We start from the raw sequence: 13,304 nt of genomic DNA, 5'->3' as shown, positions 1-13,304 counted from the left end.
TGGAGCGTGTTAGCCTAGCGCGTTGTCTATAGGTCTGGGAGGCCTGCTGCATTTTACAGCACCACACAGCATTTGATTGACAATCCTCAGAGTCCTCCGAGCCGAGCCTGCCACCCCTCCTGCGGGCTGTAACACTCAGTCAGTGTTGAAATCCCCCTTTCAGAGGGGTAGAGTCCAGACCTGCTCTGGCGCAGAGTGAACAGCCCGCCCTGCTGGGAGACCGAGCTGACAGATGTGTTAGGCTGTTTTGCTCTGTTGAATTATCTCCTTTTCTTCCCCTGCTTTACATAAACCAAATCTGCAAATGCAGTCCCTCTCGCATCTCAGCAAGACCTGAGGCATTTATGGAAATGGAGGCAGTGTGGGAAGCCTGTATATACACACGTACACACACACACGTACACACGCACGCACACACACAAGCACGCACGCACACACACACACACATGCACACACACTCACACACACACACACACACACACACACACACACAAATGCTCGCAATGTTGGGAAATGGAAATACAGGGAGCTTCGGGGCTACACAGATGCAAAACAAGGAAATCATTTGCTGTGAGTTTGCAAGCTGTTCTGGATGGCATCCCTTTGCGTGGAATGAAAATCAGATTATGTATTATTCATCTGTTTGGACAAGATCCTCTTAAAAAATCAGAAACATTTTTTTTGTAATATCAGGCAGAATAATTTGGATGGGGTCTAACACAACCTGTTCACCGGTGACTAAGTATGGCAGTTCTTTTGTAGGCCGTGTACAGTAGCCTGCATTCAGCTGCACTTTGCTGTGTGGGTTTTGGTCTCCTGGGCTGATGAACAGTACATAACAGTTGCTTACAGAACTGAAGCTTCTAATCCACAATTCTCATTCCCTCTTCACTTGCATGATCTTTTCTTAATTGACTCTCCTGATTTAATAAGAACTTACTTATAAGTGAATGGTAGCTCACATTTTTGGGATATCTTCCTCTAGTTCATTCCAGTTGTCATCCAGGACCATCTGAAAAAGCTTTGTCCCTCGATATGCTGTCTGCACTCACAATGACGTGACGATGACGGTCATTGGAGAAAATAGAGCGAGGTATTGATTTTTTTTTTTTTTCTCAACGCAGCTGATATCTTCTTTTTTCCATACGCAGTACCTGATCAAAGTGAATGAGATCAAGACCAAGAAGGGGGTGGACCTCCTCCAGAACCTAATCAAGTATTACCATGCACAGTGCAAGTAAGTACCACATATCCTGTGGAAATTAACTTAAATACACACTTTACCTGAGACACATTTCTCTCCTGTCGATATGTACCCACATACAGTGATGTGTGCTATTGAAGAGACATGCTTCCTGTCCTGTAGATGTGTACCCACACACACCAAACCACACTATGTTAGAAACACACTTCCTGTCCTATGGGTATGTACCCACACACAGTAGTGTGCGCTAATACAGAGACACACTTCCTGTACTTGCCTTTTACTGACCAGGGCCATTTCCAGTTTGAGGGGCTGGGCAGCTGGAGAGACTCAACCTCAGCTCTCATAGCTTTCACGTTTAAGTGTTAAACTTTGATCCTACAGGACGGGAATGTCGTGAAAATATTTTACATTTTTAGCTGGTGGTAATGTGAGTTCAGTCGCATTTGATGCATGAATTCATAAGCAGAGAGTAGATGACTGTTAGAAGAATCTTCTGGATCTTGTCAGGAGCAGCGGCGGCAGTCCATTTGGACAAGTAGCTGGATGGTATTTAACGCACCCAGCTATGCTGTGCTGAGCTGGTCTCCTCAGCTATATAAAGGCACTGAAGCAACCGTCAATTCTGTGGGCTCCCGCTGCTGCTCCGCACCAGACTTTTGGCCTCCAAAACATGCCGTCTAGCGCAATGGATACTATTTTTTTCCCCTCTTCACTGTCATTTTAAAGGTTGTTTTGGTTTAAAAGAAATCTTTTGGACAAAATACTGTGTATGATTTTTTTTTTGTTGTGACTTCGCACAGTCCTATATAATCAACCAGGATTCTCAGCTGACACTGTGCTGTCCGCCGACATTTCTGTGGCATTGTGGCGGCCCTGCCAAGTTGCTGTAGCGTTACAGCAACGTTTGAGAATGTGCCTCGACTGGGGTCCCGCTCAGAGCCACCCTGTGCCCTGCGTGGAGCCCGCAGCTGCGGAGAAGGCAGAGGGTGGAGGATTCCATTTTGGGAGTCGGGGGAGGGGGATTGTGGGTAATTCCGCCTAAGTGGTCCCCATTGTTGAAATAATAACGCCCTGGCTCCTTTGTCGTGGCACTAAATCGACTCGGCGAAAGAACTGAATTAATGAAATAATAGACAATGGTTTCAGACGGAGCTGCAAATTATATTCATTATGAGAGTTAGATGGAACGATTAAGGGAGAGGTGTGACAAGGCGTCTTGGAGGACAGGAATGTTACAGTGACGTCACTCGCTGCTTAGAGGGATGTTTAGATTGGGGTCTTTTACGGGTAGCAAGACAAAGGCACAGAGGTGGTGGAGCACAATGATGGAGAGCCACACAGATCTTGGGGTTGTTGGTCTGAACCCTGATTGGTCAGGTGCATACGGAGGGAAAAAGCCAGACACAAAGAGGAGTACCCAGCCGTCACCTCTGTGGTCTGGAACACTGTGCTCTCCTCGCAGTCTCTCTAACAGGGTAGGGAATGTTCTTCAGAGAGTGATGTCATTGTGATTAAGACTTGAACATCAGGATAGTCTATTTAGATATCTTGTGTTGTCAAAGGTACAACAGCAGTGGGATTTCATCTGGGATTTAAAAACCAGTGCACCAGCCAGCATGTGGTATACCAGTTTAACCCCTCCTCTTCACTCTTATTTATTTAAGCATGAAGGTCAGCTTAGAGGACGGTTTACTTTTACAGGGATGGCCTGGGGTGAGGTGGTGTGAAATGTGCGTAGGGATTGTAAGGCACTGAGTAGGTAGTCAGCTGTTGGGAGGAGGATTAGGTGGCCCGATGTAGAGTCAGGATTGGAAATTTGACCGGGACACAGGGGTTAATAGACCTCTTCTTCCTCAAAGTGGCACGGGATCAGTGAGTTGGGACCGTGTCTTAAATTATCGTCTGAAAGACAGCGTGTCCCCATTGCTGCGCTGGGGGATTAGATTTACTTGGTTGAGAGGGCAGACAGTTCCCATCTGACCCACCAGGGCTACCTCCAGCAGCAACCTGTTTTTTTCCGGGAGGGGTCCTGTCTGAATGCTAACCAAGCCCAACCCTATTAAGATTCAGCTGTTTAGCATGCAAAGCTACAGGGTAATACGCTCGCTGACCAGTGTGAGGAGCGGTCTGAAACCCAGCCCGTCGATCTAGAGTCCAGAGGAGAGAGAGGCACCGTCTTTGAGGATGCAGGGGTTGCGATGAAGGAGGGCAGGAGGGAGGTGTTTGCAGGGGGGAGAGGACAGGGCTCTTGAAGCGACGCGTCAGATTGGCTGTTGCCGGGCAGGGAAGCCGTGGCGCTGATGCCGAAGGGTCCCAGGAGAAGAGCTCAAATGAATGATTTACAATGCAGTGTAGAGAGCAGAGAGCCAGAGAGCGGTGAATTCGAGTGCCTGACACAGCAACCCTGCAGGGAGAATTTGAGAACAAGCTGGGGGGGGGGGGGGGGGGGGGTTTAGAGACAGAGTGTGGGACACTGTGTTTGAGAGGGACATAGAGGGTGAGTGGGTGCTGTCTCCAGGACAGGGAGATATTTTGATGGTCTGAGTGTGGTACCTTGAGGTGTACCATTCACTTGCATGCTTTTTTGTACAATAACAGTAATATAGTGTCAGAATAAGCTAAATATATGAACCCAAAACATAAAGAATTCACATATCTATATATGTGAAAATATTTATCAGAAGATGCCAATTACTGCCAATTTTATGTATGAAGTTGCACGTGTGAATCATATATAGTATATACTTCTTGTATATAGTATATGTCACAGGCAAGAAAAACTACATCTGAAAGTGGCAGTAATTGATATATTTTAATTTAATTTATATTTTAATCTTGTCACATGTATTTAAATACATCTTCTGTATACTTTCAAATCACACATTTGGGCAAATTATCTTTTTTTTTAATGGGTGTTGATTAAGCTTCTACATCAGCAGTTGCAGACAATCAGCCGGGGTCACCCAGAGTGATGGGCAGTGGTGACAGCCTATCGCGCAGGAGCACGGCGAGGGCCACTGAGTCTTTTAGCCGGTCCAGTGGCTGCTCCGTTATAGATGGCATCAAGCCCTCGAGATTCATCAGAGCTGTCAGGATGGTGGAGCTTTGACACTTTCCTGAGAGTGCCTCAAGCCAGGAGGAATAAATAACATTCTGGGAGCACAGGAGCAATATGTTTTATATTCAGACAGTTTTTTTCCCTCCCTGATCCCGGCATATCAGGTTGACACGTGTGTCTCTGTGTACAGGGCACAATCCTTTCTCCACAGAGAGGTCAGACCACGTAAGACACGCACCCGTTAAGACCTGGGAAATTTGAGTTGCGAGAAATGCCATTAGCAGGAGGTGCTGTGCATCTGGAGTGGGTGGATTCAGATATCTGGCCGTACTTATATTTGTTTGCATTTGTGTTGTTAACGGGGGCAGAGCTCGGGGTGATAGTGGGAATATTGAATAATACCTTTCCTCAGTTTTCAGGATGACGCAGATAAGAGATGGCTGACAGGAGCTGTTACAATTTGGAAGGCACTCTTACTTGAATGGTAGAGGCACACTTATTGTTTGTTTGCAGCTCAGCTGTGAAGGCACAAATTCAGTCTGTGGTGGCGGATGGAGTAACGGGTGGGAAAATTTAGCCTGTGAGATTACGGGAGAGCATTTGTGTGTTCATTTTGCATTCCATTCAAAAATATTTTGTGAAGTGTGACTTGTGGGTTTTGCCTTTGCTGTTGAGCTGGAGGCAGTTGAGTGAGTTTCAGATATACTGTATTACACAGGATCCTTGTCTTAAGTGACTGGGGAGATGCTGTTTGGACCTTGAAAAGAGATATCAGTGTTTTCCTTAATGCTTTCAGTGAACAAGGGAAAAAATAAATTGTACACCCAGAGAATTGCTGCTGAAACCAAAAAGAGTCAACACACATTAGATCATCTGGATGAGGGCAAGGAGGTGCTTAAACATTGGTGAAGAAGCATTATAAAACAAAAATTTTTTGCTTATTACTACTCACTTTGTAGCTTGCTGGCTAGTTTTTATTAGCAAGCTTTGATTTTGAGCTGCTACTCTTATTTACTTGTAAAAGTAGCGTAAAATAAACTAAACCAAGTATATCACCAAGCTCACCACAGCATGTAATAACAGAGGGATGGCAGGGGTTAGGTCTAAATCTCATGCCATGGCTCAGGGGAGTGTTCCTAAGGAAAAAAAACTGTACCCATCAATGTGGGCAATATGCTGGAGAGTAGCAAACAGCACAGCAAATATCAACTTCTGCAGGAATCGCAACTGGATGAAAACGCCTGAATGAAAAGATTTCTGACCGACCCATCACTCCCCGGCGTCTGTGGGCCCATATACAGTTACAGTAACAGTTACAGCTAGCTGCCCTACTGTAAACAATGAAATCAAAATGTTCTTTTTTCCTTTTGTATGTTGCTGTGTGCATGGTCCTACGGAGAGACCTCTTTCTACAATCACATTTGACTAGCTCTTGCATAAATTCTTTAAAGAATTTCTTGAAAAAGAAAATTTCTGCTCTCTAAAATTTCTACTTTCTCAAGCCAAAAACGGCACCCACTGTAGCGACAAGACGGTGGAATCTGTTCTCCCACTGGGAAAAGCGACTGCTGGCTTTCAGTGTCTGTGGCTTTGTACCTGAAGAGAAGCAAGCCGAAGGAGGACAGAATGCTTGAATGTTGCGAGAAACACCCACGGTAGCAACTGCTATCTTTAATACTGTGAACTTCAAGCTAAAGTACTGGTGCAGTGTTCGTTCCCGTGGTCCTTGGATGTCCTTGAAAATCATTCAAAGTATGTTCCCTAGACAGTCATGGAAAAGTCATTCACAGTGGTTCATTCAAAAGCAAACTCAGTTTGTCTTTACATTTTAAAAGCAGGTTGAATCTCATCTTTCTAAATAATTCAATGGTTTGATGTGATTTGCTGTCATGTGAACAGTCAGACCTAATCGCGTAACAACTCCACCCTGTAGGTCACCATAGCATTGGTCTGGGGTCAGGTTAGGGTTGTGGACTGGATTGTAGTAGAACATATAATGATAAATGACATCACAGCAACTTTTGATTCAGTAATCCATCCTGTTATTCTCCTTTTCTCACAGCTTCTTTCAGGACGGCCTGAAAACCGCAGACAAGCTGAAGCAGTATATTGAGAAACTGGCTGCTGATCTCTACAATGTAGGTATCAACGAACTCAAATGCGCCCTTTGCCTTTGCTTTGTCTTTAATTTTACTATATCAAAAGCCTTTTGTGAATAGAACAAGTGAATTGTTATAAAATACATCCGGCACTGTAAGAAAAAATTGAAAAAAGGTAACTGTGAAAAGTCGTTCATCTGTATATTGAAGTCATTATGTGCTTTCATGCTATTAGATATGCAGGCTGCATTCAGTGTGTGGAATCAATTCAGCATGCTCAGTGAAGAACAAAGCTTTTTAGTTTCATTTGTGTGTAGTGCATAACAATGTGACACAACATTGCACTGTTAATTATTTAATCAAATATTATATTTTGTGCAATTTTACATTCTGTTAAAAATGAAACTAACACAGATGTGGTCTGCAATATCTGTACACTGAGGATAGTTCCAGCATCGAGATGGCGATGTGAAAAGCCTACCGTGTGTATTAAAACGCAGGGGAAATAGTCATCACTGAGCCCTCTGATGTTCTGTTAACGGTGTGAACCCTTGTGCTGTGTCGCCTTCAGATAAAGCAGACACAGGATGAAGAGAAGAAGCAGTTGACTGCCCTGCGGGACCTCATCAAGTCCTCCCTGCAGCTGGACCAGAAGGAGGTAGGCAAACTAAAGCGGGGTGCACCAAGGACCAGTTCTTGATCCGTCTGCTTTTTTTTTTTTGATAGCGGCTTACTTCGGCAGGCCTGGGGCGTTTTTTCATGCCGCTCGGCAACTTATTCATGACGGGTAACATGCAGCTCGCCACCGCTGCCTCATCATCACGGCTCCTGTCATGTCTCTGCCTATCCGGAGACAGAGGTGTCTGTGAGCTCAGTGGTGGAGAGGAGGTTGTTGCTCTCAACACTGAGATATTTGTCTTTACTAAGGCAGGCGGTCTGTTCAGAGAAATAAAAGGAAACTTTAGACTAACGACCCTTTTCATGTAATCCAAACGTTGCTGGGGAAGCTGACCGCACACGAGTCAACCTGGGAGTACAACTTCAGAGGAAACGCAACTTAAAATGCCACAGAAGTTACACACAATTAGAAACAGACAATTAGCATGTGCAGCCAGTGCCTCTGGTGAATGTACAGATGCTAGCTGGTACGGGAGTATGAATAACACTCCCCGTGGAAGTAACGCGGGCCCACGCGTTGTAGAGACAGGCAGGGGCACGTGGCGGTACCCCGGGAGGGAGCCGGGGGGGGGCCTCTCGTAACCCCCCCTGAGCCACCGCGGTGTTCGCTGGGCCCGGGAGAATCGCTTTCATGTCCAGCCGTGGGAAGTGCAGGCAACATCCTGCGGTGGAGTTGAGGATTAATGAGATAAAATCTCTGCACCCCTGCGTGGGCGTCTGAAGCCTCTGGCACCATCGCTGAGTCATTCTCTTTTTCGTTTCGGGCTGGGTTCCCTCTACGGGAGGCCCTGGAGTTCGTCTTTAGCCGAACCCCGTCCGCATGTGGTTCGTTTTTGCCGTGCGTATACGGTGCGGGAGCTAAATTAGATCACAGAGAGACACTCCGCTCGCAAAATCGACTGATCAAAGAATGAGTCACTCACAGTCTCGGCAGCAAAACCAAGATAAACACGAACGTATCTACCCACTCGCAAGAATCGGATGCTCTCACAAATTGAATTATGTTGAGGCAAATTTGATTCACGTGAGATGAGTGCACCTCACTACAGCAGATCAGTTCAGTATGATAGAATTTACTAAGTGCTCAATAGCCCAAACCCACACGGTAGCCGGAGTTGGCCCCCTGTTGAGCTGTGGGAGTGGCCAGTGCTGTACCATGCTGGTAGCCAGTGTGAAGTAGTCCTTGCTGGTAACCAGTGTCGTACCACACTGACTTCTCAGTGTAATGTGATTGAGTGTCTGGTCCACAGTTGATTGGCAGCTCTATCCATAGATGCTGCTTGTCTCTCCAGTGGCGTATGTGAAATGGGCAGCATGTGTTTGGGTACTATTTCTCAACACGCGTTAGAGCTGTGCTCCCAGCCTTGGTCTGATGTGGCCTTATTACCTGCCGGTATTCCTTCTACTCAGGTAGATCACCTGAATCAGGTAATCGTTGTCTTAAATGAAGCTGTGAGGAATGTCACTGGCTGTTGCCAATGGTCAAAGGAGAGCAGGAAAAACCTGCTGGATTATCCCAGGGGACCAAGTACGTGGAACCCTGCACTAAAATGTTGTATTTTCTTAGCAAACGCTACGTAATGCCTTTCACATAGTAATCCTGTATACAGCTGGATATTTATAGAAGCCAAGCACTCAGGTTAAGCACTTCTCCCAAGGATACGACAGAAACTCACCTGAGGATCACACCAGCAACCTCCGGGTAATGAGCACTGCTCCTTACCACTATGCCAGACTGCTGCTAAGAGCTTGCAGGTGGCTCTGTAAACAGTTGTCACAGCCCAGGTCATTGATGCCAGATTGTTGATAATTGCCATCAAGAGACTGACAGGTCTGGATAAGTCAGTGATTATTCTAGTTTGCATACTGCAAGACAGTAGGAATTTCAAAAGCAGCGGTATGAAACTTCTTTTGCATAATCCAAAGGTCGCGAATGTTCCTCATTCAAAGATTGCTACACTGTCTTGTATGGCATGTTAGGTTTGAGAAAAGCCCAGAAGAAAGAAGAAAGTAGAGCATTGGGTTGCTCTGTGAAATTGACAGCACCTCTGTTAAAATGTAACAAATGTAATTGGAAAGGTGCCCCAGAAAAGACACACAAACAAATGAGAAATAAACCAAGGGAAAGATTTTGGCCAGATGTACTAACCGTGGTCGATAGGAAGGGCATTACAAATGCTGTGTCCATCCATACACTGTCCCTGTATTATTAAATTATCCTTTAATTTCTTTTAAAAAATGTCAGGCTGCTGTTCAGAATCGAAGGGTTCAGCCTAGCCACTGTGAACATAGTGCCCCTGTGTGTGCGGAGTCTGGCTGTGTTTGGCCGTGGCACACCGCCCCCTCTGTGCCGTGCGGTGATGTTTGCAGCCTCCTGCTTTGTGGTTTGCCGTAACCCGGTTGCTTTTGTGTGCCTCTGACGCTTTGCCTCTCTCCCCTCCTCTCACTGCCTTTCCCAACTGAAGTCGAGGAGAGTAAGTGCTGGCCTCCGGTCGCATGCTGTGTGTGTTCGTGCCTTGTGTGTTGTCAGCCGGTTCGTAGCTCTGCCCGCAGTAGCCCATTAGCTAAACAGCCCTGTGTGAAACCAGCCAAGGTGGAAGTGTGCGAGGACCTTGGAATTTAATGTTCCGACAACGTTGCTGTGACGTCGCTGTTGAAACGGCGTGTGTCACAGGAAGGTTGCAAGGGGCGTTGTTTGTTAACCAGAGAGGTTTTGATAAAATAAATGCCTTTTATCGTTCATAAAAGAACATTGGGTGTTATCCTTATATTGAAGATAGTTTAAATTGCAGTCCTCAACAGGTTAAATAACTGGACAACAGATGCACACATTTTCCAGTTTGCTTTGTTGTGCTGGCTCCTCTGAGCCAATAGTGGCAGTTCATTTTATTGAAGCAAGCTGAAAAAATAAACAGTTAAGCTGCCAATGAAGCTATTTACAAGGCAGAGTGTTAACCCATTGGTACAGTTATCAAATTCAGCTGGTTCGGCCCTTGGAGTAAATCCCGGTGGGTCTCGTATTTGAAAAGGAATTGAAACAGACCCATCATAACAACAAGCATGCTACTTACAATCAGAAAATATCATGAGACTTGAAGAATCTGATTAAGAACTGGATCAAAGAATCTGTTCAAAAACATACGTGCACTGACCTGTATAACACTCCTCAGTGTAATATGCCTCAGCATCTTTATCTGAGTAGAAATAGTTGCATTTGCCACGTCACATGTAGCTACCATATTACAGTTGCAGTTGCAGAGGCTGAATTTGCTAGTTAATGTATCAATTGCACCGAACCCCCTAGCTAATGTTCTTAGCATGTGCAGAGTGATACAGGCTATGAAGCATCGTAGCGTTGCGTTACCCCCCCCCCCCCCCCCCCCCCCCCCCCGTTCCTTTTATTGATGTGTCGATTGCGTGTGTGGTTCCGCAGGACTCTCAGAGCAAGCAGGGCGGATACAGCATGCACCAGCTGCAGGGGAACAAGGAATTTGGGAGCGAGAAGAAGGGCTACCTGCTGAAGAAGAGCGACGGGTGAGTTTCATGCCTGCACACACATGTATGCGTACGCACGCATCTATAAACGCAAATACTGTAGTAACTACAGGCGCGATTGTAATCCAAGCCCTGCGTGATTCACGAGGCAGCGTTGGTTTGTGCAGATGCCACGGTGTCCGTGCCTTGCAGAGATTTATCTGCGGGTGTTCCCTCTTCCCCGGGGTGTTAGCTGAGAAGGTGGGGAGTAATCTTCTGGCCTGTGACAGCGTTGCAGAGGCGCAGTATTGATCCCTCAGTCATTGGAACAACTCTCCCCGCTTTGATAGCCTGAGGGACCCAAAGAGTCGGGAGTGTTTGTGTGTGTGTGAGTGTGTGTGTGCCTTCGATAGATGTTCATTGTGTGAAAGCAATGACCGCTCTGTGATGGTGGAAATGTCAATAAATATTGGTATTTTGCCGATAAGAGCCATTTTCATTTGGAATTGTGGATCCCTCCATGATACAGATTCCTGTGCATTTGCTGTAATAGTATTTGGTTAAGGGCAAAAGAATATACTGGAGGGAATGCTCAATAGTAGCTAATGCGCTCAGTGAAATAAGTTTTGACCGTTGTGATTATTTCTGTTGCCTAGGATACGGAAGGTGTGGCAGCGGAGGAAGTGCTCGGTGAAGGGCGGCATCCTCACCATCTCGCACGCCACGGTGAGTTCCCTGCCCCACCCCCTCCCCCAGCTTCTTCCCCATGAGTCAACGACACCGGCTGTGCCAATTTATCACACAGGACCACGGGCCCTGCTGAGCGCCCTGGAGACAGGCCTCGTTAGTCACTCTGAGAGGAGCGCCCACGGCACAAGGGCACACCGAGAACACGCCCACTCCGGAGGCTGAATCGGCCTACGGGGCTGCTGAGAATCTGTCGGCTAGCTGGCCTTGTCTCTGCGTAATTGGACCTATACACACAGTACGTCAGCTTGTCCCTTTTTGACAAGCAGGAATCCTGTGTGCGGGAACGTTGTGACAAAGAGATGATATGACACAGTTGGTGTCCAGGTGGAGTGCTCTCAGCTCGTCACCATGGCAGCGCCACCCCCCCCCTTCCTGCTGTGACTCATCTCATAGTGATGTTGAAGTGGCGGGAAGGTGGGCAGCAGTGGTCTCTGTGGTGGGGGGGGCATTCACGTTTCCCCTCTTAGTGTAGCGAGGCTCTGGAGGTCCGCAAGAAGCGCAGCCCTGCCCGGTGTTAAAGGCGGCTCCGGATCCTGTCTGAACGTACGCGTCTGCAAGCAGGAAGAGAGGCATGAAGGAAGGACGGGGACAGGAAGAGCAGGCTGAGGACCGTCCTACGCTTTGTATGCGCCCAGGGGGCTAAACGGCATGCACGCAAGCCATCTTTCAGCGCTTCTGCGCGCTCACTGACCCGTTCTCTCCCCGAGGGGAGGAAAAGCCATTGAGCAGACGCTCCTATCCGGCCACTCTGGATGCATGCTGTATGACAACATCCAGCAACAGGCAAACGACATGGGAAGCCAATGTTAACGAGTGATCGAGCCAGATCTTAATGAGAAAGGCTACACATTAGCGGTTAAAAGGCTCCTAGAGCAATTCTCTGAGACAAAAAAACTTCAGCGCTTTACCTCCTAATTATCATTTAGCATGTACAGCTTCTCCTGTAATCAGATCTAATCTAACTGGAGCTTGAAATCAATTTTAAGCTCTCTGGAAAAAGTCAGTAAGCATTCTATTGCTAACCCCAGGGGAAGCATTTAGTTGGGCATATCAGGCACACGCTAAGTGGCGCCTTCTAGGCAGATTTATAAATGCTTGGTCTGTCCAACCAGACACTTTCCCTGTGTTTCATTACCTCACACAACAACCCTGAGTGGTTTTTACTCATGTAGATGGAACAGAATAGGGACAATAAGAGCACAGAAATAAGACGAGGGTGACTGGGGGCATGCACTGTGAGCCTTTAGGAACGAGGTGATTCTCCACACTCCTCCTCTAAGACAATGGCAATGCAGTCAGTCTGCGTAACTGCATACTCCATTTTAAAACAGTATGCAGCTAGTTCTGTTATACTCCCAATGGCATTACATCTGTTATATGCACACTCTGGTTGAATGCTCTTGAGTATGCACAGTGGTGCACTGTACATTTTAATACATGGTAAGCTGTTTGTCCTGTTTTATTCCCACTGCCATTACACCTGTTATATGCATACTCTGGTTAAATAATCTCGAGTATGCTCAATGGTTCACTGTCCAATGACTGAGCTGACTGCGCACCTCTGTAGGGTGGGCCGTGGGGGGGGGTGTCTGGCCTTTGTGTGCCTTCCTCCAGCTGGGGGTCCAGACGCTGGGTCTGCTCCTGCTCTGGGCCCGGGCCAGCTTGGCAGCTGGCGGCGCGGCTAATAGCCGCTCGTTCGCAGCCGATGAGCATCTCCCTTCTCCCCTCGCCGCGTCCCTTTTCTTTTGGCACGGCCGCGGCGGAGCGCCACGTGCGGGGGGTTAGGAGGCGCCAGCGGGGCACAAACATGGGAGTAATTACCGCTTTTAGGCTTAATTAGAGCCCACGCGCTCGACTCGCAGGCCATCTCCAGGGCGCCGTTTCTCTGCCAGGCAGCAGGGGGCGCCTGCGGTCGCCGGTCATCTCAGGCCCCCTGTTGCATCCAAGCAGAAGCTGTTGGCTCGGTCCTCTCAGTTGGCTGTTCTTCATCGTGCTCTGTGTGTGTGTGTGTGTGTGTGTGTGTGTGTGTGTGTGTGCT

The 13,304-nt window shown here is 47.3% G+C and overlaps 1 protein-coding gene across 8 annotated transcripts in view; it reads left to right on the top strand.

The window, feature by feature from the left end:
* asap1a (ArfGAP with SH3 domain, ankyrin repeat and PH domain 1a) overlaps nucleotides 1-13,304 on the top strand; it is a 104,643-nt gene that overhangs the window by 65,280 nt on the left and 26,059 nt on the right. For 6 of the 8 annotated variants that reach the window (XM_036518559.1, XM_036518557.1, XM_036518555.1 and 3 more), the window contains exons 9-14: nucleotides 1,152-1,237; nucleotides 6,328-6,403; nucleotides 6,936-7,022; nucleotides 9,508-9,516; nucleotides 10,476-10,576; nucleotides 11,173-11,242. In XM_036518559.1, coding sequence (XP_036374452.1) covers nucleotides 1,152-1,237; nucleotides 6,328-6,403; nucleotides 6,936-7,022; nucleotides 9,508-9,516; nucleotides 10,476-10,576; nucleotides 11,173-11,242 — 429 coding nt within the window. The remainder of the gene's footprint in view (nucleotides 1-1,151; nucleotides 1,238-6,327; nucleotides 6,404-6,935; nucleotides 7,023-9,507; nucleotides 9,517-10,475; nucleotides 10,577-11,172; nucleotides 11,243-13,304) is intronic. The other 2 variants (XM_036518558.1, XM_036518553.1) reach the window with 1 other exon arrangement.

Source organism: Megalops cyprinoides, chromosome 24, assembly GCF_013368585.1.
Source record: "Megalops cyprinoides isolate fMegCyp1 chromosome 24, fMegCyp1.pri, whole genome shotgun sequence".
In the NCBI taxonomy this organism is placed as follows: Eukaryota; Metazoa; Chordata; class Actinopteri; order Elopiformes; family Megalopidae; genus Megalops; species Megalops cyprinoides.
The sequence above is the reverse complement of the archived record's forward strand: the minus strand, read 5'-3'. Positions and strand labels throughout refer to the sequence as shown.